At 40.2% G+C, this 27,919-nt stretch overlaps 2 protein-coding genes and 1 long non-coding RNA gene across 5 annotated transcripts in view; 2 read left to right on the top strand and 1 right to left on the bottom strand.

Annotated features, from left to right (window-relative positions):
• LOC106096580 (cytochrome P450 3A30) overlaps positions 1 to 14,845 on the top strand; it is a 19,673-nt gene extending 4,828 nt beyond the window's left edge. The window contains exons 1-13 of one of the 2 annotated variants that reach the window (XR_003220619.1): positions 9,319 to 9,480; positions 9,570 to 9,663; positions 10,165 to 10,217; positions 10,477 to 10,576; positions 10,669 to 10,782; positions 10,999 to 11,087; positions 11,200 to 11,348; positions 11,458 to 11,585; positions 11,672 to 11,738; positions 11,821 to 11,981; positions 13,683 to 13,909; positions 14,079 to 14,241; positions 14,568 to 14,845. This is a non-coding gene — a long non-coding RNA (cytochrome P450 3A30). Of the gene's footprint in view, positions 1 to 9,318; positions 9,481 to 9,569; positions 9,664 to 10,164; positions 10,218 to 10,476; positions 10,577 to 10,668; positions 10,783 to 10,998; positions 11,088 to 11,199; positions 11,349 to 11,457; positions 11,586 to 11,671; positions 11,739 to 11,820; positions 11,982 to 13,682; positions 13,910 to 14,078; positions 14,242 to 14,567 lie in introns of those variants that run through there. The other variant, XR_002062446.2, reaches the window with a different exon arrangement.
• Positions 2,000 to 27,919, bottom strand: LOC100700506 (cytochrome P450 3A30). Of its 2 annotated transcripts, XM_019360124.2 has the most exons (15): positions 27,831 to 27,919; positions 27,664 to 27,683; positions 16,739 to 16,812; positions 16,567 to 16,619; positions 8,006 to 8,105; positions 5,948 to 6,061; positions 5,781 to 5,869; positions 5,465 to 5,607; positions 5,247 to 5,371; positions 4,814 to 4,889; positions 4,568 to 4,728; positions 4,392 to 4,459; positions 3,741 to 3,899; positions 2,971 to 3,133; positions 2,000 to 2,846 (listed from the first exon to the last, which is right to left on the bottom strand). In XM_019360124.2, the coding sequence occupies exons 1-15, from the start codon at positions 27,899 to 27,901 to the stop codon at positions 2,739 to 2,741; spliced, it is 1,524 nt and encodes a 507-aa protein (XP_019215669.1). In that variant the 5' UTR covers positions 27,902 to 27,919; the 3' UTR covers positions 2,000 to 2,738. The 2 variants fall into 2 exon arrangements, with proteins under 2 accessions (XP_019215669.1, XP_019215668.1); XM_019360123.2 differs by lacking the exons at positions 16,567 to 16,619; positions 16,739 to 16,812; positions 27,664 to 27,683; positions 27,831 to 27,919 and adding exons at positions 8,266 to 8,318; positions 8,438 to 8,531; positions 8,679 to 8,820.
• Positions 18,772 to 24,423, top strand: LOC100702245 (cytochrome P450 3A40). The gene is made up of 13 exons (XM_019360130.2): positions 18,772 to 18,952; positions 19,042 to 19,135; positions 19,637 to 19,689; positions 19,911 to 20,010; positions 20,114 to 20,227; positions 20,473 to 20,561; positions 20,674 to 20,822; positions 21,058 to 21,185; positions 21,272 to 21,338; positions 21,421 to 21,581; positions 23,290 to 23,516; positions 23,654 to 23,816; positions 24,143 to 24,423. Exons 1-13 carry the CDS (start codon positions 18,882 to 18,884, stop codon positions 24,218 to 24,220), a joined length of 1,494 nt encoding a protein of 497 aa, XP_019215675.1. The 5' UTR covers positions 18,772 to 18,881; the 3' UTR covers positions 24,221 to 24,423.

Here is a 27,919-nt window from a genome sequence, read left to right as displayed (position 1 = left end):
CAAATTACAACAACAATCACTTAAAAGGGGAAAATCCCAATAATCAGACAAGCAAGCACTTGGTGACAGTGGGAAGGAAAAACTCCCTTTTAACAAGTGGAAACCTCCAAGCTCATGGAGGGCCACCATTGGCTAGATTGGTCTGGGGTGAGAGGAGGAAATGCAAAGTCGTATATGAACAAGATAAGAGGTTACGGGATCCTGGAAATAGCTGAAATCTATAAAATCTGAAAAGTGCACAATCATATTTCTCTGTCTTGATTAAGCTCTTGAATTTCAGTGTTATATCCATCCTACTGTAACTAAAATACACCATGATTAGACCACAAAGTTTTACAGTATTATGTTGCATTATACCCTTTAATTCTCCAAAGAGCTGATTACAAACATCACATCACTTCTCGGGTGTTTTCATATCCTCTCGGAGCGCCACCACTTTTTTGTCACAGCTCAATAAGGAGAGATCACTTGGAGGATTTGAACATGATTTATGGAGCTTTAGGAATTAATGTATTTGTCGATTAGACCCCAAGGACCTATTATGACAGAACTGGACCAGAGTAATGATAACTCTACTGAGATTGACAGCGTGGGAAAGTCATAGAGCTGCAGAGAACAGAAAAGCAGACTAACACCCAGGAAACAGGCAGATGGCTCATTACAGAGCTTCTTTATTGAATTTACGCATAAGCTTCATTTCGTGGATCATGTCTACGTGTAACAATGTTACAGTCATTTTGGCTTTTGGTTCAGATACCTGAGTTTTTGAATTTAAATAGAAAAGAACATTCATTCACTGGAAAAGTGTCTTTGTGTCTTCTGGTCATCCGTTTAATTTGAGTCAAAAGCTTTGGGCTGGAAAGCCTGAGCCTCTCAATCAGCTTATGTTTAGTTGACTTAGGAAAATGCACTCAAAGAAAACCACAGAGGACGAGCTGTGTCTGTTGCAAGAATAGTTTATTAATGAACAGCAGGGTTAATAAGAATAAAACAAACGAAAAATGCTCCTCCAGGAAGATAAGCAGCATCCACACCCACTCTCTTCCTCCCACTCTCTCAGCTTTTTTAGAGCTCTCACAGTGAAGAGATGCTGTCTCCCAATTTCCTTCGGGGTCAACCTTCAGGATCAATAAAGTTTTATTGAATTGAATTGAATTGAATGTTTATGTATCACCTTTCCAAAAAAAGAGTAATTTAACATGTGTAAAATTAAAGCCTTTAGATTAAGCCTTCATCCATGACCCTTTCATTATAGATCTATTAGTTTGTTTTTTTGGACAATTGACAATTGAAGGTTATTTAATGAGCAGGTGTGGGCAATTCCTTCATGGTGTCATTATCAATCAAACAAATAAAAGGTCTGGAGTTGATTTGAGGTGTGTTGCTTGCATTTGGAAGATTTTGCTGTGAGGAGACAACATGAGGTCAAAGGAGCTCTCCATGCAAGTGAAACAAGCCATCCTTAAGCTGTGAAAACAGAAAAACCCATCTGACAAATCCTACAATACTGGGAATGACAAAATCTGCACTTTGGTACATCCTGAGAAACAAAGGAAGCACAGGTGAACTCAGCAATGCCAAAAGACCTGGACATCAACGGAAGCCAACAGTGGTGGATAATCGCAGAGTTATTTCCACTGTGAAGAGAAACCCCTTCAAAACAACCAGCAAGTGAACAACACTCTCCAGGGAGTAGGCGTATCGATATCCAAGTCTACCATAAAGAGAAGACTGCATGAAAGTAAATACAGAGCATTCACTGCAAGGTAAAGCTAACCATAAGCCTCAAGAACAGAAAGGTTAGATTGGCTCGGGTGTGCATGGTTGCCAGTGGCACTGGGACACTAGTGTTTATTGATGATGTGACACAGGACAGAAGCAGCTGAATGAAGTCTGAGGTGTTCATAGATATACTGTCTGCTCAAATCCAGCTAACTGCAGTCAAATTGAGTTGGTGGCCTTTTTATAATACACATACACAATGACCCGAAACATAAAGCCAAAGCAACCCAGGAGTTTATTAAAGCAGAGAAGTGGAATATTCTTCAATGGCCAAGTCAGTCAACTGATCTTAACCCAACTGAGTATTTCACTTCAGACAGAAAGGCCCACAAATAAACAGCAACTGAAAGCCGCTGCAGTAAAGGCCTGGCAGAGCATTAAAAAAGAGGAAACCCAGCATCTAGTGATGTACACGAGTTCAAGACTTCAGGCTGTCATTAAAGGGTTTTCAACCAAGTATTAGAAATGAACATTATATTTTCACTTATTTAATTTGTCCAATTACTTTCGAGCTCCTGACATGATGTTAAAGTATACTTTAGTTCCTCACACTTTTACACAATCTTTTTGTTCAACCCACTGAATTAAAGGTGAAAGTCTGCCCTTCAACTGCATCTCAGCTGTTTCATTTAAAATGTATTGTGGTAATGTACAGAAACAAAATTATTTACAAATATTTCCAAATATTTATGTAGTTTAAATCTTTTCTACAGTGTCCACCTTTTTCTATATGTTAGTGAGGCACTCTGTGTCATTACTTCTTAATGATGTGACATATCAAACAGTGATTAGTGATTATTTACTGCTTTTTTAAATGCTAACCAACTGACAAAAACTGAGTAGATGATCATTAATAAAAGATACTAAATTGGTATTTTCATACCCAGAGTTTTTCTTGCATATTAAATTCTTGTAGTTTGAATCTGATTCGAGTTTATCATCTGTCTGAGTGCTTTCTAGTTACATGGATCCACATTTGCTGAGCTGATGGAACGCATCTTCAGCTTTAGTTTGATTGGTCGAACCGGAGAGACAAAGCCTGCAACATCCATCTCTAATGGGATCTGAGGAATGGACAAATTCACTAAATTAGAAACATCAGTTTTTGTCAGCAAATGTTGTTTTCTGTCTGTCTTATTGCATGAAGGAAATTATGACAAGCTAAGTTTGTAATTTACACACAGTCACCTCTGTTTCTTTGCAGACTGAGAAACTGAAGTTCTGCAAAACTTCCACCATGGCCAGTTTAACCATCATCAGAGCAAATCGCGTCCCCATGCAGCTCCTTGGCCCAGCCCCAAATGGAAGGTAAGTATACGGGTTGATGTTCTGCTTGTTTTCTTTACTAAATCTGCAAAACAATTTGAAAAAATATGTCAAATACCCACAATTTATATGATTGTTTTTTTGCCTGCTATGACTGTTTTTAATTAATTAAGAAAATTATATAACAGACCACATGTTTAAATGCTACCCTAATAATATGTCCTTTAAAATATAATACAAAGATATTTACATAAGAAAATATGCTTAATGTTGTAATGCCAAGCATATCATGTTTTTGTGTGTGATTTATTTTTTCCTCAGTAACCGGACACAGGCCTACTGTGAGAAAGAAATTGCATAAAAATATGAGATGTAGCAAAAATGATAATAAACTATGATACAAATGTGCAAACTGTTATTTATTAATTAATACATTTGTTTAAAAGGCTCAATAAAAACTGAGTTGTTTGAAATGTAACTTTCTGTGGATGTTTTAGTGGTTTAGGCTTTACAGGGTTAATCTTGGCAGTGAATGACTGAATGAGTAAACAACCCTGAACATCCCCCAGAATCCCCAGTAGTACTTGGAAATTCCTTGTTGGCATGCCTTAAGTAACTGATAAGTAGCTTTGCAGAATTGTTGCTAATTATCTTCAGAATGATAAGATAAACATAAATAATTTGCTAACTACCTGTCAGGTTTGAACTCCTCTGGCTCTGGCCACAGCTCCGGGTCACGGTGCAGAGCGTAGACTGGAACCATAACAAGCATGCCCTTTGGGATTGTGATTTCACTGATTTTTACAGTTTCCTTAGCCACTCGTTCCAGACGTGGAATTGAGGGGTACAGCCTGTTGACAAAATGGGAATACTTTTTATATGTCTGTATTACACTAAGCATGCGATCACAAGCACTCCTACTGGCATTTGGATTGATGTGGTATGGGTATTTGTTTTTTCAGTAGGTGGGAATTTTTTAAAATTATTATTGTATGCTGGTGTTTGTGCAATCCATGTGCAATGTCCCAGCTTGCACACCCTCTCAGACCCTGCAGGTATGTGCTGGACTGTCTTGGGTTGCAGATTTACACAGCCTGTAACTCCGGTCCTGGGCTGTGGTACGCTCCTACAGGCCTGTTGCCTGTGCTGCTTGGATCACAGCCTCTGTGAGCCTCTATCTTCACTATGGCTCCCCTGACCTGTGGTATACCCAGGTTTTTTCTTTTAGTTTTTTTGTCCATTACCACACCTTCATCTAACTCCACCCTTTCACTTCTCTCTCTTTGCCACCATGTGGTCTCATGGTGTATTTCTTTCAGCTAGCACAAGTAAAAGCTCATTACCTAAGGCACTCACTGACCACACTGTCCAGGTACTCCATCTGCATCAGAGCTTCGTACTCTACTGGACCCTATAAGGTTGTTACAAATCACAGTTTTGGTTAAAGACAGCTCTGATTTAATGTTTTCATCAAATATTATTAAGAAAACAACTCCATAACCAGAAACTTTGATTCTACCTTGTTTGGGAAAGTGGAGTCTATTTCTCTTTGAAGGCGTTTCATGATTTCAGGATTTCTTGCCAAACTGTAAGCTAAGAAAACAAGAGCGATGGCACTTGTCTCGTAGCCAGCAAACACAAACATGGTCACTTGGGAAATGATCTCGTGTTCAGTAAGACCTGTTAGCGACGAGAGAAGTGGGCATGAGACATCTGATGTGCATACATGTGACCACAGGGACTCTACGTGTGGTGATGTTTTTACCCTTATGCTTCTTTTCTTTGTCGTTTTCACTGGCTGTCTGACACTTGATCAAATGCTCAAGCATATCATCTGAAGTCTACAAAAACAGGTCACAGGAAATAGAATAGTTTAAGAATTGGTGCCAATAATTGGAGACACTTTAGGAATTTTGAAACCTCTGTCATTTTCTGGTGTTCTCTTTGTATGTGTGGCACACCATGTCAAGATCACAGGAGGTTGATGGTTTGTTGATCCAACTGTCAGACAGATTTGGATATTTCTTACCAATCAAGGTCACATGATGTGACTAACACATGCAAAACAGATCATGAGGTGAGATTGTTTCAGTCATCTGTTAGTGATTTCTCAGCAAGTTTCATCGTGGCTAAACATTCGATGAGCTGTGAGAGAAGATTGTATTTATGATGATACTGAGCTGTGTGTTTGTCCAAACCTGGGACGAGCTGTTGCGTTCTGCTTTGACCTTCTCCGCAACTGACTTTAAGAAAGCGGTAGAAGACTTGGGGAACAAGGAGACACCCAAACGCTCCAAAAGAGGAAGAAAAATTGGAAAGCATGCTGAGAAAGAAAAAATGGGTTAAAACCTTTGGTTACCAAATAAATCTGTTAATAATAAGACAAAAAAACCCAAAAACAAAACAGAGGCAGTACCTTGAAAAATATAAAGAAGAAGGGGAAATTTAAACATCTGGTTTGCGTGGGTGATGAAGGGATTGGAAGGGTTCTTGATTGAGTCAAAATCCACACTGAATATACAGCTTGCCATCACGTCAATGCTGTAGGGTCCAAAGAAGCTGAAATGCACACATTGTACTCAGCAGTGGCACATTCAAGGCCTTCAACCGTTTGCTCCACACAGCTGCAAAATCAGCCTACAAGTTCCTTCAGCTAATACATTTAGTTTTCATCTTGGGGGAAAATCTGAGGTTTAATGTTTTACAAACTCAGCTTGGATGGCATCACTCACTCTTTCACAATAATGACCTCATCATTGTGCGCCTTGGACTGCAGGCTGTCTGTCAGTTTGCGCGAATGATGCTTCATGATGCTAAACATCTTGAACAGAGGAAAAGAACGCAATGGTGAAAACGGATAATACTCTTTTGTAACCTTGATATACGTATCTCCACCTACTTCTTTTAGATGGCCAGAGGTGAAGGAGGGAGAGAGGATGTTACGAATCCGTCTCCACTGATCATCCTCAGCCAGAGACACTGCGTCATAGAGATCTCCGTTCAGACGAAAGTTCTAGAGAGATCGTGGTTTTAGGTCATGGTTATATGTTTGCACGTGTTTGGCAAACAGCTTTAAATACTTGTACAATGATAAGGCAAAGGATTCGCAGATGCAAATCAAAACTATGAATGAACATGTATGGAATTATATAGTAAACAAAAAAAACCTCAAAACATGTTTTATATTTTAGATTCTTCAAAGTAGCCGCCCTTTGCTTTGATTACTGCTTTGCACACGCTTGGCGTTCTCTCGATGAGCTTCATGAGGTCGTCACCTGAAATGGTTTTCCAACAGGAGTTCCCAGAGATGCTGAGCACCTGTTGGCCCTTTTGCCTTCACTCTGAGGTCCATCTCATCCCAAACCATCTCGACTGGGTTTAGGTCAGGTGACTGCGGAAACCAGGCCATCACTCTCCTTCTTGGTCAAACAGCCCTCACACAGCCCGGAGGCGTGTTTGGGGTCATTGTCCTGTTGAAAAATAAATGATGGTCCGATTAAACGCAAACCAGATGGGATGGCACGTTTTTGCAGAATGCTGTGGTAGCCATGCTGGTTCAGTGTGCCTTCAATTTTGAATGAATCCCCAAGAGTGTTACCAGCAAAGCACCAGTACCATCACACCTCCTCCTCCATGCTTCACGCTGGGAACCATGCATGTAGAGACCATCTGTTCACGTTTTCTGTGTCACACAAAGAAACGGTGGGTGGAACAAAAGATCTCAGATTTGGACTCATCAGACCAAAGCACAGATTTCCACTGGTCTAATGTCCTTGTTATTCTTGGCCCAACAAATCTCTTGTGTTTGTTGCTTTTCCTTAGTCATGGTTTCTTAGCAGCTATTTGATCGTAAAGACCTGATTCACACAGTCTCCTCTGAACAGTTGATGTAGAGATGTGTCTGCTACTGGAACTCTGTGTGGCATTTATCTGGGCTCTAATCTGAGGTGCTGTTAACTTGCGATTTCTGAGGCTGGTGACTTGGATGAATTTATCCTCAGCAGCAGAGGTGACTCTTGGTCTTCCTTTCCTGGGGCGGTCCTCATGTGAGCCAGTTTCGTCGTAGTTCTTGATGGTTTTTGCAACTGCACTTGGGAACACATTCAAAGTTTTAGCAATGTTCTGGACTGACTGACCTTCAGTTTTTAAAGTAATGATGGACTGTCGTTTCTCTTTACTTAGCTGATTGGTTCTTGCTATAATATGAATTCTAACAGTTGTCAAATAGGGATGTCAACTGTGTACCAACCTGACACAACAGATGGTCCCAACCCCATTAAGAAGGCAAGAATTCCACAAATGAACGCTGACAAGGGACACCTGTGAAGTGAAAACCATTTCAGGTGATCACATCATGAAGCTCACTGAAAAAAGGCCAAGGGTTTGCAGCACTGTCACGAAGCAAAGGGTGGCTACTTTAATGAATCTAAAATACAAGACTTTGCTACATAATTCCATATATCTTGCTTCATATATCTGATTTCTTTAGTTTGTATCTACAATGTAGAAAGTAGTAAAAATTAAGAAAAAAAAACATTAAATGAGAAGTTGTGTCCAAACTTTTGACTGGTAGTGTAAGTTGTTACATCTTTGAAATTGTGCTATGTTAAAAGTGTTATTATATCATTTTAAAAGCTAAAGAGCCATGTCAGACCAGAAAGTGAGCATGCTTGATGTGTTACTGTTGTCTGTTGTATGTTTTCAGTGTTTTCAGCTTTTGTTGCTACTGAGGGAACTCATGAAAACATTTCTTGAAACGTTTTCTCATTATTTCTCCAATTTCTTATTTCCAGCAGGATGATTTGATCATTTTGAAAATACGTAAAATGTAACTTATTTTATTGGAAAAACAAAAAACAATCATATCCCAGGGTTACCAGTTACCACAAAGTTTTACTATGACAGACTGTTGGGTGTTTTGTTTCAGTCAGTGTTCATTTCATGCTCGTGTTCTCACCCTGCGGTTGGTAAAGTAGGTGAAGCACTCCTTCACCAGGATGGTTTTCAGCATGTCAGGATCCATCACAGCCAGCATGGGTTTCCTAAACTCATACACACTGAACATTTACACAGAACACATCTGCATTTCGGGAGGTTTTTGTAGTGGAAAATATTTCTTATTGCTGAAGGAGCTTTGGATCCAATTGTGCTGACAGAAACAGAGAAATCCATTAAAAACATACACATGCTCTTATAAGGACATTTTTACAAACTCACCCCCATATTCTCTCATACTTTTGAGCACATTCATAGTCATCTAAGAAGTGAACCTGTTAACGGGAAATGCATATTTATCACTAAGATATGTTATACATTATTCAATGTATCCTTCTATACTTGGTACAAATCATTCGATCTTTACAAATAGCATTCACAAGGATTTACATACACGGTTGTGCCTGGCTATTGTCCCCCAGTACATGACTGGCTTTGGACCTGGGATCCCCATCTTCTCAAATATACCAAAGGTCCAGTGGCCGTACCTAGACAGAACATCAAAGGGGTTAAAGCATGAAGGTGCACACGTTCACTCAAACACTATTTACTGTTAACTTGCTTGTCTGAGCTTGACCAATTCAGCTGTTGCCACCTTGAATCTAAACCGTGTTTTACTGTAACCAGTAACTCACATAACAAATATGCAGATAAATGTGATCAGCAGTATCCATGTTTCTAAAGAGAAGAAAAGAATAAAACCCATGGCTCCCTCTTGCTCGGCTGCATTAAAGTAATTTCTAGCTGATCTCAGAGAGGAGGAGTCCTGTTACATAAACCAGCCTCTTTCCTCTTTCCAGGCTGAAGGAAAACAGGAAAAGAACTTTCACCCACAGATCTGAGTACATGCTTGGACATGTTTTTTTTCTGTGAGTAAAGTATAAATTTAAAGCTGTTTATATAAAACTATTTGACCAAAAAATGTTCGTAATGACTTGACTGTGCTCCTGTGTGAAAAACACTGTACTTGACTGCTCTGTAACATTCAAATCCCAAATACAATAAGATTAAAGTTCAAACAACAAAACCTTTATGCTAATCACAGCTGTTTTTATTGCATTGTTTTCCTTATTTTGTTTGTTTTAAACTCATAAAGTACAAAAATGAAGGTCTGGAAACTGCAGGGTCACAAACAGCAGAACTATTAATCGTGATTATGACACAGTTAATGCTCCTCAGTCTTTCTCTCCATTAATCATTCACTTGATGCTTTCTGCTGCTATTGGTTAAACTCTCACACACTTCCCTTACTCATGCAACAGGTGTGTGCAGCACAAAATAAAAGGCTCTGGTCACGACACTTGTGTTACCACCGAGAGAAGAGAGAAAGAGAGAAAACAGAAGAGACAAGAGAAACTTGGCAGACATGGCGTACTTCTTCTTCTTGTCCGCAGAGACGTGGACCCTGCTGGCTGCCCTCATCACACTGCTGTTTGTGTAAGTTTTAAAAACTGCTGGTTGTGTTCAGCTATTTGCATCTTTTGTTCTTCTTTTATTCTCTTACACCTGTTCCATGTTTTTCACAGGTATTCCTGCTGGACATATGGGACATTTAAGAGATTAGGAGTCCCTGGGCCCTCACCTATCCCATTTTTTGGCACCATGTTGAAATATAGAAAGGTGGGTAATAACACTTACACTATATATACTGTATATACTGTATCCACTGTGGACTGTTTTAAATGTGTGATCCCTATATTAATGTCTCAGATCCATGCATCACTTTGAATGCTGCCTATGTGCGCAGTGTTAGATCAGTGAACCAGATTTCGTTGCTCTCTCAGTTTATCTACATTTTCCAAAGTCTTGGTAACAGCTTGACCTGGGTCATATTTGTATAATGATCCAAGTACTATTTTCTACGATTTGTAGAATAATTGAAAGATGACACATATTTTTTTTAATTGTGTCATCATCCTTCTCTGGTGTAGTTGAAGTCCGTTTGATAAGCCCCACCTTCTTTAACTTTCACTATGACCTATGGTCACGTACAGCCCTTGTCCGGTTGCCAACACTACACACTTGATCTTTGTGTGATCTGGTGTTGTTCAGTGCTCTACGTCATAAACAGCCCATGATGTGTTTTAATAATTAGATCTTTTATATCGTTCTTGTTTCCAGGGATTTTTTAACTTTGATGAAGAGTGTTATAAGAAATATGGGAAAATGTGGGGGTAAGTAGTGTTTTCTACAGTGTGTGTTTGTGTGAATCTGAATGCATATACAGTATGTAAATAGGTGAGGTTATTATCTCTGCTTATGCTCCAGTTTTACAGGTGCCTGTGTGTGTGTGTATGTGTGTGTGTGTGTGTGTGTGCGTGCGTGCGTGTGTGTGTGTGTGTGTGTGTGTGTGTGTGTGTTTGTGTGTGTGAACGCATGAAAAATGAACATATTAATTATTGTTTTATTAATCCCCCTTCACTGTTTATACAGCATTTTTGATGGCCGTCAGCCCGTGTTGTGTATCACTGATCCCGCCATGGTAAAAACTATCCTGATAAAGGAGTGTTACTCTTTCTTCACCAACCGCAGGGTTAGTAAGGACATTATACCACTCAATCAGTCTCTTTTTTAAAAATCTGAGCCTCTGTCCTCATCACCAGCTGCTTTTGAATGTTATTACAGAATTTCCGTCTGAATGGGCCGCTGTACGATGCTGTGTCCATTGCAGAGGATGATCAGTGGAGGAGGATCCGCAGCGTCCTTTCTCCCTCCTTCACCTCTGGGAGATTGAAAGAGGTACATCCCTCTCTCCCCTCACTCTGGGCCTTCTCCGGCTTTTGTTTGATGCTGAAAAACAATACAATGCAATCAAACATCTATCAACATGAATGCTCGCTTCTTTAGGATTTTGTTCAGTCTGAATGTAGATGTAGAAAAACAGTGGTACCTCTGTGCTGTTGTAATTACATCCAGGGTTGACATTTTTAGTTTTTTGGTCTGTTTGTCCCTCAGATGTTTGACATCATGAAGCAGCATTCAGCTGTCCTGATCAGCAGCATGAAAAAGAAAGCAGATAAAGATGAACCTCTAGAGCTGAAAGAGTGAGAACTCTCATACTGTATTCATTTAAATACATCAGAAAAGCTGTAGATTCACCTCTTCTAAGTCTGCAATAATAAAGGTCATGTTTGATGTGTTTGTGTGGTTTTGCAGGTTTTTTGGACCCTACAGTATGGATGTGGTAACCAGCACTGCCTTCAGTGTGGACATCGACTCTCTCAACAACCCCTCAGATCCTTTTGTCACAAACATCAAAAAGATGCTGAAATTTGACTTTTTCAACCCCATCTTCCTCACTGTTGGTAAAGTATTCATTGCATTTTTATAACTGCAGCTCATGCATAGATCATCAGTGCAGCTGCTGTCCTTCCTCTTCCATTAATAAATGTCTTCTTGTTTGTTTAATTTCAGCCTTCTTTCCTTTCATGGGTCCCATATTGGAAAAAATGGAGTTTTCCTTTTTCCCTACATCTGTGACAGACTTCTTTTACGCTGCGCTACAGAAGATCAAGACTGATCGAGAGACCAGCAAGCAAAAGGTACGGCTGTGAGTTTGTGTTTGTACTAATAACCTGTTCTGACATAAGATCACAGCTGTTCTCAGACTGTGTTTGTTGACTTCCAGACTCGAGTGGACTTCCTCCAGCTAATGATCGACTCTCAGAAAAATAATGACTCCAAACAGGATAAAGGTGATACACGGACACACGTCTCCACACATGGAAAAACCAGCTTAAAGCTGTTCTAACGTGTATATCCCTCCTATCTCCTCAGGTCTGACAGATCATGAGATCCTTTCCCAAGCGATGATTTTCCTCTTTGCTGGCTATGAAACGACCAGCAGCTCTCTCACTTTCTTGTCTTACAATTTGGCAACAAACCCTCGGGTGATGAAAAAGCTGCAGGAGGAGGTGGATGCAACCTTCCCTAACAAGGTACGTGAGAAGTGAGAACATCTGGAACTGAACAGCAGTCTTAAAGTGAGAAAAACCTTTCTTTGATGAGATCCCACTTTACTCCAGATTTGACTCCAGGCTTGACTTATCTCCCCTTTGATGCAAACACACATCCTGATTTATACACAAAAATCCATCCATCCATTTCCTTCTATCCAGTTTAGGGTCGTGGGGTGATGGGGGCTAATCCAGCTGTCTCAGGAAGCTGTGATAGCCAAGGAGGGTTGCAAAGTCAAGTTAAAATCATTTCACAAAGACATAATAAACACAGGCTTCCTTTGCAAACAATATAAAAAGTTCACAGAAGAAAAAGTCACCTTTTAACAATGCATAATGATCAAGTTCATAATAAACCTCCAAATTTACCTATAAGAAATTGTATTTTTTCTTTAAATTTTCTTTCAAGGCTGTTTTAGTTTCATTTCCTTTTTACCTTATTTCGTGCATTTTCTTTGATTAATTACGACATTGCAACAGTGCATACAGACTGTCTCTCAACCAGAAATCCAAACAGCTGTTTTTAAATTTTACCACTAGGGGGCAGAAGAATTCCACAATAGGGCTGGGTGTCATCACTGATTTCTATAGTAGATTCAATTCCGATTCCGGTTCACAAGATTCGATTCATGATTCGATTCGATTTGAATGGGGGAATTTTGCGTCAGACAGTCAGAAATATTATAACTCTGATCATTTATCAGTACTGGCACTTGTGACACTTCATCAGAGGTGTGAGCATCACAGCAGATGCCTTTGTGTTAAACTGAGGATAAAACACAGAAAAACATGAAGTAGAATTTTCTGGCCTGGCTTTTTATAGCAGATAACCTTAAAAATATTCTGCAGTAGATCATAAACTGAAGAAAACCTTGAATCAACATATGAACATTACCTGATGCTGCAGAAGTGAAGCAGTGCAAAGTTACAGAGGTTTTATTTGAGACACAGGTAAGTGTTTTGTAGTTCGGTGTAATTTTTAAAAGTGTATATTTCTTCAATATTGAACAGCAGAAATTGGACTTTCTTGTAAGAAGTCATTTTTAAAAAACTGCGACTGACAGCGCTGTAAACAACAGTAGACCGGTGGGTAAGCAAGTGAATAATGCAGAAAACAGAGATTTGAGATGGTAAACTGTTCTTGAATTACACTGAAAGAGAGAGAGCTTTGCAGGAAGTGTGATTTTTATCGTGGTGGAAGCAAAACAGCAAAGGTAATGACGATATTTATCTAATATGAAGCTAGTTTTGATCTTCTTTTGCTGCTGGTTCAGTGAATTTTGGTTGGAAAGTGACAAAACCTGCAGCTTCTGAGCCCTGACGGCGTGTCCATGTGCGTGCTGTTGGGTGAGAAAGCCGACATCTCACAGACTCTGATGCGTCGGATCCACGCTTTGTGTTTACATCTTTGTGTGGAATCTGTTTATCTGCTCTCATTTACTGTTTTAGCTGTTTGGTGGTTGTTGAAATGAAAGCTTTAACCTGAGATTCTGCGTGATTCTGGCGAAGTACATATATATTTAAAATCGATTCAGGACCTATGAATCAGTATCCCGTTATTGAAGCTAAAATTGATTTTAATCGGAAAATCATATTTGAAACCCACCCCTACTCCACAAAAGTCCAGTTTGTGGGTGATATCCAGAAGTGGGTCAGAAAATCGTGTTATGTGCTTGTGTTCAGGCTCCCATCCAGTACCAGGAACTAATGCAGATGGAGTATCTCGACTGTGTCATCAATGAGTCTCTCCGATTGTTCCCCATTGCTTCACGTGTGGAACGTGTGGCCAAGGCCAGTGTGGAGATAAATGGCTTTGTGATTCCAAAAGGTATGGTTGTCATAGTCCCCACCTGGCCGATGCACCGGGACCCCGAGATTTGGCCTGAACCAGAGAAATTCAAACCTGAGAGGTACGGAAAGGATTCACACGTGTCTGATGTGACAAAGCAGAATGAAGCTCTGTGGGACATCACCCCATTTCTGTTGTTAATATGTATGTGTTTGTGTGTGTGTGTGTGTGTGTGTGTGTGTGTGTGTGTGTGTGTGTGTGTGTGTGTGTGTGTGTGTGTGTGTTCTCAGGTTCAGCAAGGAAAACAAGGAGACAATTGATCCGTACATCTACATGCCTTTTGGAGCAGGCCCGAGGAACTGCATTGGGATGCGATTTGCTCTGGTTGTGATGAAACTTGCAATAGTGGAGATCCTCCAGAGGTACAGCTTCTCTGTGTGTAAGGAGACCGAGGTGAGAGCCCAGATCAACTTCACTCTGACTGTTATTGCCTTTTTTATGCTGTATGAAGAGCCCTGTCCCAATATTATTCACTGCTAGTTTAATAGTGATATGGGGGATGCATCCACCATGTATATCAGTCCAAAGATAAAAAGCCATGAACTGACACAGCACTTCCATCAGAATCAGAATCAGAATACTTTATTGATCCCTAGGGGAAATTATTTTGGATTTTTACGTTTTCCATCAGCTTTCCACCTTAAGATATTTGGAGATCTGAAATAAGAAGGCAGTTTTGTGTGTATTTGTCATTTATTTTACATGTCACTTCTTTGCAGATCCCCTTTGAGCTGGACATCCAAGGTCTCCTACAGCCAAAACGACCAATCAAACTGAAGCTGGTGCCACGTTCTTAACCTTCTTGCTAAAAATACAATGACAATGAAAGATTCTCTTTTTAATGGTGCTCTTTACAAACTGTTTGTGTACAGAAGCAAATGCTAGTTTTTTACCGAAACAGTCCAAGCGTGTACCTCTGCATCTTTTTTCCTTAACTGAGTGACAGATGAACCATTTTACTGATCTTTAAAATCAATAAAGAATGTCCAGATTCTTCTACTCTGTCCTGTCATTATTATGTGCTGCAGATAACTCTGAATGTAATCATCTGTCTGCTCACAGTAGCAAAATAAATGTTAAAATTCATTTTTATGTAGTTTTCAACAACAGTCACCTCAAGGGATTTTATGACCTAAAGTGAATGCCCTACAGTACCAGAGAGAGAGCACACAATTGCTTTAGTGAAAGGTTTGGTGATGATGTGGAGGACAAATTTCCTCCACATCGTCTTCCAGCTGTGTGAGCTGGAAGACACAGCGAGCAGAACGAGGCTCAGAGTGGGGCCTGGTCGGCGTCACAGAGAGACCACAAACAATAAATGGGAAAAAAGTGAAAAGAGAAAAAAGTTAATGACGTGCAACATTGGCAGATAAATGTGTGGGGAGTGAAAAGAGGGGAGTGGAGAAGAAAGAGTCTGTGCATCATCAGAGGTTTGCCAGCAGCCTCGGGATCACCTGATCCAGCCTGAACTATAGGCTTTTTCAAAAAAAACAAAAGTCTGAGCTAAGAGAAAGCTAGAGAGGTTCCACAGTGCAGTGGCCTGATAGCTGAATGCACTGCCTCCCATTCTACTTTTAGGAACTCTAGGAACCAAATAAAACAAAAACAAACAAACGCTGAGAGCAAAGTGATGACTCCGTTACAGTCAGTGTGGGAGCAGCGGCTTCGCTCATGCGCGATTCATTTGCCGTTTGGACGCATAGGTGTGAACATCTCCTGCCCTGATAGCAGCTGGGGGAGGACTACCCTCCGCCTGTGAGCGCTTTGGCATGGGTGAGGTGCCCACGGCAGTACCGCTGCTTGTTGAGAGTAAGGGCGATACGCGCTTTCACGTCAAAAAGTCGTCATAAATAAGTCTCCAATAATACCAGAAAAAGTCGCCAGATTTGTCGCTAGTCGCTTTTTTAGAAAAAAAGTCGCTAAGGGGGTCTGAAAACTCGCTAAATATAGCGACAAAGTCGCTAAGTTGGCAACACTGCGAACACCACAACGGAAAGGGGCAAAAGAGGGGGCGTATCTCCCCATGGTGACGGACAATGACCTCTCAGATAACTATGATTGAGACCATGAAAGGACATTACCTTTAATCCCAACTACATGTTCTAGCCTTGCCAGGAGAATATTGTGATCAGTCGTATTGAAAGCTGTGGTTAAGTCTAATAAAACTATACCACTGTCTCGGCACTGTGACGAGGTTTAAACCCAGACTGGAATTTTTCACTGATTCCATTAGTCTCCAAGAAGGTCAGTAATTGATAAAGGACTATTTTTCCAAGATTTTGGCCTTAAAAGGAAGTTTAGAGATCGGCCTATAGTTTGCAAGAACATTAGGATCAAGGTTACTTTTCTTGATAACAGGTTGCACGACTGCACCGTTTGAATGCAGTCGGAACGCAGCCTGATAACATTGATGAGTTCATTAGGTCCAATGATGTTTAGAGCCTCCTTAATAATACTGGAAGGAAGAATGTCGTGCTGAGTTAGAACTTTTCAATTGAAGCACTCCTTTACCAGGGTGGTTTTCAGCATGTCAGGATCCATCACAGCCAGCATACGCAATGAACATTTACACAGAACACATCTGCATTTCGGGAGGTTTTTGTAGTGGAAAATATTTCTTATTGCTGAAGGAGCTTTGGATCCAATTGTGCTGACAGAAACAGAGAAATCCATTAAAAACATGCACATGCTCTTATAAGGACATTTTTACAAACTCATCCCCATATTCTCCCATACTTTTGAGCACATTCGTAGTCATCTAGGTAGTGAACCTGTTAACGGGAAATGCATATTTATCACTAAGATATGTTATACATTATTCAGTGTATCCTTCTATACTTGGTACAAATCATTAGATCTTTACAAATAGCATTCACAAGGATATACATACACGGTTGTGCCTGGCTATTGTCCCCCAGTACATGACTGGCTTTGGACCTGGGATCCCCATCTTCTCAAATATACCTCACAAAAGTCACAGTCAAGCTAGCCGCACCGCCAACCGCACCTGCAATGTTGTTGCACTTTTCTTACGGATATTACGGTACGGGTGCACGAGAGTCTTCTGTTTTTCACTATCAGAAATTAATCTATAATTCTTACACTAGACACTGAAAATAACAAAAATTATTTACAAATTCTGTAAGAGTTGACAATATATTTCCAAACAATTGTCTTCTCACTATACTGTACATTTCTATTCAACCTGACCATATTCCCAACTAAATACATTTGTAGTACTGTATTTTTGATATTGTGTATTTTTTTTTTTTTTTTTTTTATTACAGGAAAACTGTTAGAGGTGACGCAAATTTCACTGGATTCTTATTTTGGATTAACCTCACTCTTCCTCCTCTGACTCACAGCCCCATGAACTGTACGGTTTTAGAGAATTAGAAAATTACCAGACTATCTTCCTTTTGCCCTCTCTAGCACTGATGCTGCTCCTACTTGTACACAGCATCACTGCACGTCCTACAGTCTAATATGTCATTCAGGTGAACGCCAGAGTACCTGTATTTGTCCAATGTTTCGACCTCCACATCGATGTTGATGTGCATAGTCCCAGTTTTTTCTTTCAGAAGTCAGCCAGCATTTCTTTTGTCTTACTGACATTCAGATGGAGGAGGTGATTTCATTGAAAGTTGAAAATATTCACACTACAGTACTGTAATTTATGTACTATTAATTTTCTCTTAAACCGTACAGTTCATTGGGCTGTGAGGCGGTAGAGGAAGAGTGAGAATCTATTGAAATATTTGCGTCACCTCTTACAGTTTCCCTGTTATAACATTAAAAATATAGATGTTGCATCTTTAAAAAATAAAAATGAAATCACTGAGCCTCACACCGGAATGTCGTTGCTACTTGTTTACTGAAGCTTTTTGGAGTCATGTGTTCATAACATCAGTGTCCGTTCACTGCCTCCTACAAGACACTCTCTTCTTCCACCTTCATACAGGACATTCACGTAACACAGCACCAATACTGCCTCTCCTGGCATTACCAGTATAACACCACACCATGTCCTTTATCACACTCATTCATCTGAAGAAGCACACAGATAGAATGACATGAACTTAAGATGTCTGCATCTATAAATAATAACTGTTATGCATACAAATATATTTATATGAAGAAATAATTCCTTACGATACCACAACAAACAAAATCAAAAATGGCAGTCAAAAATAGTCAAAATGAGTACTGCAATAGTGCAATTTTATTTAGTCGGGAATAAGTTTGATTGAATAGAAATGTACAGTGTAATGAGAAGACAATGTTTTGGAGAGCTCACTAGGCCTGAAGACTGCAGTATGACAAACAGCAGAGCTATTAATCGTGATTATGATGCAGTAAATGCTCCACAGTATTAGGAAAATATATTTTCTAGTGCTTATTTGCTGTGTATTTTGTTTTATGCATTTAATAACAGGCCAGTATATTAGAGGCCACTTTTCAGTTATAAACTGTGTCATAGGTCATTGCTTAGCAAGACTGAAACTGTGCAGAACAGGAAGCTTTGTGCAGAGTTGCGAGAGCATCGCCTGCGTTTGCGCAGTTAAGAGAGATTTCTAAGTAATTGCAGAAGATCACCGAAAAAGGAAGTGTCTTACTGTCACTAACGGTAACTGATGCAGGTTATGTTATCTGCTTACGCATGAGGGGGGCGTGAACCATGACATATAAAACAATATGATCTGTGCTTGCTCGTTGAGATTTACACAGAGGGTGACGTTGTGTACATCTCCCACATATGTGTTTAATAAATAATTGTTCTTGACTGGACTTGATCTGAGAATTGGTTGTTTATTCTCAGCACATCAAAAAAGAATCGGGACAACAGTCTTTCTCTCTGTTAAAAATTCACTTGATGCTCTCTGCTGCTATTGGTTAAACTCACACACACTTCCCTTACTCATGCAACAGGTGTGTGCAGCACAAAATAAAAGGCTCTGGTCACGACACTTGTGTTACCACCGAGAGAAGAGAGAAAGAGAGAAAACAGAAGAGACGAGAGAAACTTGGCAGACATGGCGTACTTCTTCTTCTTGTCTGCAGAGACGTGGACCCTGCTGGCTGCCCTCATCACACTGCTGTTTGTGTAAGTTTTAAAAACTACTGGTTGTGTTCAGCTATTTGCATCTTTTGTTCTTCTTTTATTCTCTTACACCTGTTCCATGTTTTTCACAGGTATTCCTGCTGGACATATGGGACATTTAAGAGATTAGGAGTCCCTGGGCCCTCACCTATCCCATTTTTTGGCACCATGTTGAAATATAGAAAGGTGGGTAATAACACTTACACTATATATACTGTATATACTGTATCCACTGTGGACTGTTTTAAATGTGTGATCCCTATATTAATGTCTCAGATCCACGCATCACTTTGAATGCTGCCTATGTGCGCAGTCTTAGATCAGTGAACCAGATTTCGTTGCTCTCTCAGTTTATCTACATTTTCCAAAGTCTTGGTAACAGCTTGACCTGGGTCATATTTGCATAATGATCCAAGTACTATTTTCTACGATTTGTAGAATAATTGAAAGATGACACATATTTTTTTTAATTGTGTCATCATCCTTCTCTGGTGTAGTTGAAGTCCGTTTGATAAGCCCCACCTTCTTTAACTTTCACTGTGACCTATGGTCACGTACAGCCCTTGTCCGGTTGCCAACACTACACACTTGATCTTTGTGTGATCTGGTGTTGTTCAGTGCTCTACGTCATAAACAGCCCATGATGTGTTTTAATAATTAGATTTTTTATATCGTTCTTGTTTCCAGGGATTTTTTAACTTTGATGAAGAGTGTTATAAGAAATATGGGAAAATGTGGGGGTAAGTAGTGTTTTCTACAGTGTGTGTTTGTGTGAATCTGAATGCATATACAGTATGTAAATAGGTGAGGTTATTATCTCTGCTTATGCTCCAGTTTTACAGGTGCCTGTGTGTGTGTGTGTGTGTGTGTGTGTGTGTGTGTGTGTGTGTGTGTGTGTGTGAGCATGAAAAATGAACATATCAATTCTTGTTTTATTAATCCCCCTTCACTGTTTATACAGCATTTTTGATGGCCGTCAGCCCGTGTTGTGCATCACTGATCCTGCTATGATAAAAACTATCCTGATAAAGGAGTGTTACTCTTTCTTCACCAACCGCAGGGTTAGTAAGGACATTATACCACTCAATCAGTCTCTTTTCAGTCTCTTTTTTAAAAATCTGAGCCTCTGTCCTCATCACCAGCTGCTTTTGAATGTTATTACAGAATTTCCGTCTGAATGGGCCGCTGTACGATGCTGTGTCCATTGCAGAGGATGATCAGTGGAGGAGGATCCGCAGCGTCCTTTCTCCCTCCTTCACCTCTGGGAGATTGAAAGAGGTACATCCCTCTCTACCCTCACTCTGGGCCTTCTCCGGCTTTTGTTTCATGTTGAAAAACAACACAATGCAAAAAACATTTATTAACATGAATGCTCCCTTCTTTAGGATTTTGTTCAGTCTCTAACAGTGGTCCCTGCCCCATTCCCAGGGACTGATGATGTCGAAAAACAGTGGTACCTCTGTGCTGCTGAAATTGCATCCAGGGTTGCCATTTTTTTTTTTTTTGGTCTGTTTGTCCCTCAGATGTTTGACATCATGAAGCAGCATTCAACTGTCCTGATCAGCAGCATGAAAAAGAAAGCAGATAAAGATGAACCTCTAGAGCTGAAAGAGTGAGATCTCTCATACTGTATTCATTTAAATACATCAGAAAAAGCGTAGATTCTGCTCTTCTAAGTCTGCAATAATAAAGGTCATGTTTGATGTGTTTGTGTGGTTTTGCAGGTTTTTCGGACCCTACAGTATGGATGTGGTAACCAGCACCGCCTTCAGTGTAGACATCGACTCTCTCAACAACCCCTCAGATCCTTTTGTCACAAACATCAAAAAGATGCTGAAATTTGACCTTTTCAGCCCCATCCTCCTCGCTGTTGGTAAAGTATTCATTTTGATACATGAAGCTACTTTTGACTGCTGCTGTTATTCAACAAGTGTTTACCTTGGCTTGTAGCTCTGCATGTTTGCTTTGGCAGATTTTTTCCTGGTGCAGTCTAAAGGATTTGTGTCTCCTCCTGGGATCAAACTGGGCACCACTACAACATGTCCATCAATGCAGCTGCTGTCCTTCCTCTTCCATTAACAAATGTCCTCTTGTTTGTTTAATTTCAGCCTTCTTTCCTTTCATGATTCCCATATTGGAAAAATTGGAGTTTTCCTTTTTCCCTGCATCTGTGACAGACTTCTTTTACACTGCGCTACAGAAGATCAAGATTGATCGAGAGACCAGCAAGCAAAAGGTACGGCTGTGAGTTTGTGTTTGTACCAATAACCTGTTCTGACATAAGATCACAGCTGTTCTCAGACTGTGTTTGTTGACTTCCAGACTCGAGTGGACTTCCTCCAGCTAATGATCGACTCTCAGCAAAATAATGACTCCAAACAGGATAAAGGTGATACACGGACACACGTCTCCACACATGGAAAAACCAGCTTAAAGCTGTTCTAACGTGTATATCCCTCCTATCTCCTCAGGTCTGACAGATCATGAGATCCTTTCCCAAGCGATGATTTTCCTCTTTGCTGGCTATGAAACGACCAGCAGCTCTCTCACTTTCTTGTCTTACAATTTGGCAACAAACCCTCGGGTGATGAAAAAGCTGCAGGAGGAGGTGGATGCAACCTTCCCTAACAAGGTACGTGAGAAGTGAGAACATCTGGAACTGAACAGCAGTCTTAAAGTGAGAAAAACCTTTCTTTGATGAGATCCCACTTTACTCCAGATTTGACTCCAGGCTTGACTTATCTCCCCTTTAATGCAAACACACATCCTGATTTATACACGAAAATCCATCCATCCATTTCCTTCTATCCAGTTTAGGGTCGTGGGGTGATGGGGGCTAATCCAGCTGTCTCAGGAAGCTGTGTTAGCCAAGGAGGGTTGCAAAGTCAAGTTAAAATCATTTCACAAAGACATAATAAACACAGGCTTCCTTTGCAAACAATATAAAAAGTTCACAGAAGAAAAAGTCACCTTTTAACAATGCATAATGATCAAGTTCATAATAAACCTCCAAATTTACCTATAAGAAATTTTAAGTTTCTTTAAATTTTCTTTCAAGGCTGTTTCAGTTTCATTTCCTTTTACCTTATTTCGTGCATTTTCTTTGATTAATTACTACATTGCAACAGTGCATACAGACTGTCTCTCAACCAGAAATCCAAACAGCTGTTTTTAAATTTTACCACTAGGGGGCAGAAGAATTCCACAATAGGGCTGGGTGTCGTCACTGATTTCTATAGTAGATTCAATTCCGGTTCACAAGGTTCCGATTCGATTCGATCCACCATTCGATTCGATTTGAATGGGGGAATTTTGCGTCAGACAGTCAGAAATATTATAACTCTGATCATTTATCAGTACTGGCACTTGTGACACTTCATCAGAGGTGTGAGCATCACAGCAGATGCCTTTGTGTTAAAGTAACTGAGGATAAAACACAGAAAAACAGGAAGTAGAATTTTCTGGCCTGGCTTTTTATAGCAGATAACCTTAAAAATATTCTGCAGTAGATCATAAACTGAAGAAAACCTTGAATCAACATATGAACATTACCTGATGCTGCGGAAGTGAAGCAGTGCAAAGTTACAGAGGTTTTATTTGAGACACAGGTAAGCGTTTTGTAGTTCGGTCTAATTTTTAAAAGTGTATATTTCTTCAATATTGAACAGCAGAAATTGGACTTTCTTGTAAGAAGTCATTTTTTAAAAACTGCGACTGACAGCGCTGTAAACAACAGTAGACCGGTGGGTAAGCAAGTGAATAATGCAGAAAACAGAGATTTGAGATGGTAAACTGTTCTTGAATTACACTGAAAGAGAGAGAGCTTTGCAGGAAGTGTGATTTTTATCATGGTGGAAGCAAAACAGCAAAGGTAATGACGATATTTATCTAATATGAAGCTAGTTTTGATCTTCTTTTGTTGCTGGTTCAGTGAATTTTGGTTAGAAAGTGACAAAACCTGCAGCTTCGGAGCCCTGACGGCGTGTCCGTGTGCGTGCTGTCGGGTGAGAAAGCCGACATCTCACAGACTCTGATGCGTCGGATCCACGCTTTGTGTTTACATCTTTGTGTGGAATCTGTTTATCTGCTCTCATTTACTGTTTTAGCTGTTTGGTGGTTGTTGAAATGAAAGCTTTAACCTGAGATTCTGCGTGATTCTGGCGAAGTACATATATATTTAAAATCGATTCAGGACCTATGAATCAGTATCCCGTTATTGAAGCTAAAATTGATTTTAATCGGAAAATCATATTTGAAACCCACCCCTACTCCACAAAAGTCCAGTTTGTGGGTGATATCCAGAAGTGGGTCAGAAAATCGTGTTATGTGCTTGTGTTCAGGCTCCCATCCAGTACCAGGAACTAATGCAGATGGAGTATCTCGACTGTGTCATCAATGAGTCTCTCCGATTGTTCCCCATTGCTTCACGTTTGGAACGTGTGGCCAAGGCCAGTGTGGAGATAAATGGCTTTGTGATTCCAAAAGGTATGGTTGTCATGGTCCCCACCTGGCCGATGCACCGGGACCCCGAGATTTGGCCTGAACCAGAGAAATTCAAACCTGAGAGGTACGGAAAGGATTCACACGTGTCTGATGTGACAAAGCAGAATGAAGCTCTGTGGGACATCACCCCATTTCTGTTGTTAATATGTATGTGTGTGTGTGTGTGTGTGTGTGTGTGTGTGTGTGTGTGTGTGTTCTCAGGTTCAGCAAGGAAAACAAGGAGACAATTGATCCGTACATCTACATGCCTTTTGGAGCAGGCCCGAGGAACTGCATTGGGATGCGATTTGCTCTGGTTGTGATGAAACTTGCAATAGTGGAGATCCTCCAGAGGTACAGCTTCTCTGTGTGTAAGGAGACCGAGGTGAGAGCCCAGATCATCTTCACTCTGACTGTTATTGCCTTTTTTATGCTGTATGAAGAGCCCTGTCCCAATATTATTCACTGCTAGTTTAATAGTGATATGGGGGATGCATCCACCATGTATATCAGTCCAAAGATAAAAAGCCATGAACTGACACAGCACTTCCATCAGAATCAGAATCAGAATACTTTATTGATCCCTAGGGGAAATTATTTTGGATTTTTACGTTTTCCATCAGCTTTCCACCTTAAGATATTTGGAGATCTGAAATAAGAAGGCAGTTTTGTGTGTATTTGTCATTTATTTTACATGTCACTTCTTTGCAGATCCCCTTTGAGCTGGACATCCAAGTTTTCCTACAGCCAAAACGACCAATCAAACTGAAGCTGGTGCCACGTTCTTAACCTTCTTGCTAAAAATACAATGACAATGAAAGATTCTCTTTTTAATGGTGCTCTTTACAAACTGTTTGTGTACAGAAGCAAATGCTAGTTTTTTTTTACCGAAACAGCCCAAGCGTGTACCTCTGCATCTTTTTTCCTTTACTGAGTGACAGATGAACCATTTTACTGATCTTTAAAACCAATAAAGAATGTCCAGATTCTTCTACTCTGTCCTGTCATTTTTATGTGCTTCAGATAACTCTGAATGTAATCATCTGTCTGCTCACAGTAGCAAGATAAATGTTAAAATTCATTTTTATATAGTTTTCAACAACAGTCACCTCAAGGGATTTTATGACCTAAAGTGAATGCCCTACAGTACCAGAGAGTCACCAGTTTGATGATCATCACCACATCATCAAATTTCTTTTGACCCGGAAGACACAGCGAGCAGAACGAGGCTCAGGGTGGGGCCTGGTCGGGGGCACAGAGAGACCACAAACAATAAATAGGAAAAAAGTGAAAAGAGAAAAAAGTTAATGACGTGCAACATTGGCAGATAAATGTGTGGGGAGTGAAAAGAGGTGAGTGGAGAAGAAAGAGTCTGTGCATCATCAGAGGTTTGCCAGCAGCCTCGGGGTCTCCTGATCCAGCCCGAACTATAAGCTTTTTCAAAAAAACAAAAGTCTGAGGCATCATCTCAAAGCTAGAGAGGTTCCACAGTGCAGTGGCCTGATAGCTGAATGCGCTGCCTCCCAGTCTACTTTTAGGAACTCTAGGAACCAAATAAAACAAGAAACAAACACATGATGAGAGCAAAGTGATCTAGTCTTTAAGATATGATGGGATCAGATCATTCAGGACTTTGTACATGTGCAGGATTTTAATGTGTATCACTTCATGGGTTATTATAACAGACTGTTGGATGTTTTGTTTCAGCAAATGTTAATTTCATGTTCATATTCTAGCTCTGTGGTTGGTAAAGCAGGTCAATCAATCAATCAGTCAATCAATCAATATTTATTTCTATAGCACATTTTAAAAGGACAGTGTCCAACAAAGTGCTTCACACAAGGCAGCAAAGCGGATTACAGCAAACGGCAACAAAAGCAGTTATAAAACAGTTATAGTTACAGTAACAGTTACAGTTACAGTTACATAGCACAAATGCAGACCGGGAGGAAGTCGGAACTAATTTTCTTCAAAGGCTAGAAGGAACAGGTGAGTTTTAAAGTGTGATTTAAACAAATGAATGGATTCTGACATGCGGACATCGATTGGAAGATTATTCCAGAGTTTAGGTGCGGCAATTGCAAAAGCTCGTTCCCCTCTAGTCTTTCGTCTGGGCCTTGGTTGCACTAAGAGCAGTTGGTTAGAGGATCTAAGTGCTCTCTTGGGGCTAAACATGCCGAGAATGTCTGTTAGGTAACTGGGCGCCAAGTTATTGAAAATTTTAAAAGTATCGGGGTGATATGATCAGGCCTTCTGGTGCCAGTAAGGAGGCATGCTGTGGCATTTTGAACTAATTGCAAACGCTGGGGGAGAGAGAATTGGAGGCCCAAGTACAGAGAGTTGCAATAGTCCAGTCTAGAAGTGATAAAGGCATTGATAAGCTTTTCAAGGTCTTTATGTGGAATACAGGGCTTTGCCTTGGAGATTTGTCGTAGCTGGCAAAAACTCGTTTTCACAACTGAAGACGCTTGTCTAATTTGAGGGAGCTATCAAGGACCACTCCAAGATTTCTAACAGTATAAGAGAGATGGCGGGCATAGGACCTCAGTGTATCAGTTAGCTGGTCCTGGGGAATGTGATTATCAAAAACAATAATTTAGAGTTAGAGAGTTTTGTAATAGCCAATCTTTAACTTCCCACAGACAGTTGAACAGACTGGACATCCTGATTCAGGGGGAAGTAGATTTGGATGTCGTCAGCGTAACAATGAATCAGAATCAGAATACTTTATTGATCCCTAGGGGAAATTATTTTGGTTACAGTGCTCCAGTATAAACATTAACAAAGACAGACAATACACTAAGTAAGAAATAGACACAATATATACAATATATACATGACTTATATACATATAAGTCACTCATTGATAAATAGCTGAATAAGAGGAAGAGCGTGTGCAAAAGGGTGTAGCTATTGCAGTATACAGTGTGTTATGTGGAGGAGTTTTACAGGGAGATGGTTACAGGCAGGAATGATTTCCTGTGTCGTTCAGTGGTGCTTTTTGGTAATCTCAGTCTCTCACTGAACGTGCTCCTGTGACTGACCAGCATGTCATGGAGTGGGTGGGAGGTATTATCCAACATTGTCTTTATTTTGGACAACATCCGCCTCTCCGACACCACCTTAAGGGAGTCCAGCTCCATCCCCACAACATTCTGGAAACGAGATATTATGCCTTTTGGGCAGCATGTACAAAGAAAATAACGTAGGACTTAGCACCGAACCCTGGGGCACACCACAACAGAAAGGGGCAAAAGAGGAGGACCATTTCCCCATGGTGACGGAGAATGACCTCTGAGATAAATATGATTTAAACCATGAAAGGACATTACCTTTAAGACCGACTACATGTTCTAGCCTTGCCAGGAGAATATTATGCTCAGCCGTATCGAAAGCCGAGGTTAAGTCTAATAAAACTATACCACTGAGCGCCCTGAATAAGATAAGATAACCTTTATTAGTCCCACACGTGGGAAATTTGTTGAATCAGCAGGTCATTAAAAACTCTAATACTGTCTCTGTACTGTGACGAGGTTTAAACCCAGACTGGAATTTTTCACTGATTCCATTAGTCTCTAAGAAGGTCAGTAATTGATAAAGGACTATTTTTCCAAGATTTTGGCCATAAAAGGAAGTTTAGAGATCGGCCTATAGTTTGCAAGAACATTAGGATCAAGGTTACTTTTCTTGATAACAGGTTGCACGACTGCATGTTTGAATGCAGTCGGAATGCAGCCTGATAACATTGATGAGTTCATTAGGTCCAATGATGTTTAGAGCCTCCTTAATAATACTGGAAGGAAGAATGTCGTGCTGGGAGTTAGAACTTTTCAATCAAAGCACTCCTTTACCAGGATGGTTTTCAGCATGTAGTGGAAAATATTTCTTATTGCTGAAGGAGCTTTGGATCCAGTTGTGCTGACAGAAACAGAGAAATCCATTAAAAACATGCACATGCTCTTATAAGGACATTTTTACAAACTCACCCCCATATTCTCTCATACTTTTGAGCACATTCGTAGTCATCTAAGAAGTGAACCTGTTAACGGGAAATGCATATTTATCACTAAGATATGTTATACATTATTCAGTGTATCCTTCTATACTTGGTACAAATCATTCGATCTTTACAAATAGCATTCACAAGGATTTACATACACGGTTGTGCCTGGCTATTGTCCCCCAGTACATGACTGGCTTTGGACCTGGGATCCCCATCTTCTCAAATATCCCAAAGGTCCAGTGGCCGTACCTAGACAGAACATCAAAGGGGTTAAAGCATGAAGGTGCACACGTTCACTCAAACACTATTTACTGTTAACTTGCTTGTCTGAGCTTGACCAATTCAGCTGTTGCCACCTTAAATCTAAACCGTGTTTTACTGTAACCAGTAACTCACATAACAAATATGCAGATAAATGTGATCAGCAGTATCCATGTTTCTAAAGAGAAGAAAAGAACAAAACCCATGGCTCCCTCTTGCTCGGC

This window comes from Oreochromis niloticus, linkage group LG6 (genome assembly GCF_001858045.2).
Source record: "Oreochromis niloticus isolate F11D_XX linkage group LG6, O_niloticus_UMD_NMBU, whole genome shotgun sequence".
Taxonomy (NCBI): Eukaryota; Metazoa; Chordata; class Actinopteri; order Cichliformes; family Cichlidae; genus Oreochromis; species Oreochromis niloticus.
This window is presented reverse-complemented; position numbering and strand designations above follow the sequence as displayed.

Coding starts and splice junctions, on each gene's coding strand:
- LOC100702245 (XM_019360130.2), top strand. CDS start 18,882: ATGGCGTACTTCTTCTTCTTGTCTGCAGAGACGTGGACCCTGCTGGCT. Junction 19,136..19,636: donor CCATGTTGAAATATAGAAAG/GTGGGTAATAAC, acceptor TCTTGTTTCCAG/GGATTTTTTAACTTTGATGA. Junction 20,228..20,472: donor CCTCTGGGAGATTGAAAGAG/GTACATCCCTCT, acceptor TTTGTCCCTCAG/ATGTTTGACATCATGAAGCA.
- LOC100700506 (XM_019360124.2), bottom strand. CDS start 27,901: ATGGGTTTTGTTCTTTTCTTCTCTTTAGAAACATGGATACTGCTGATC. Junction 3,134..3,740: donor GAGGAGTTCAAACCTGACAG/GTAGTTAGCAAA, acceptor ATTGTTTTGCAG/ATTTAGTAAAGAAAACAAGC. Junction 2,847..2,970: donor CAGTCTGCAAAGAAACAGAG/GTGACTGTGTGT, acceptor TCCATTCCTCAG/ATCCCATTAGAGATGGATGT.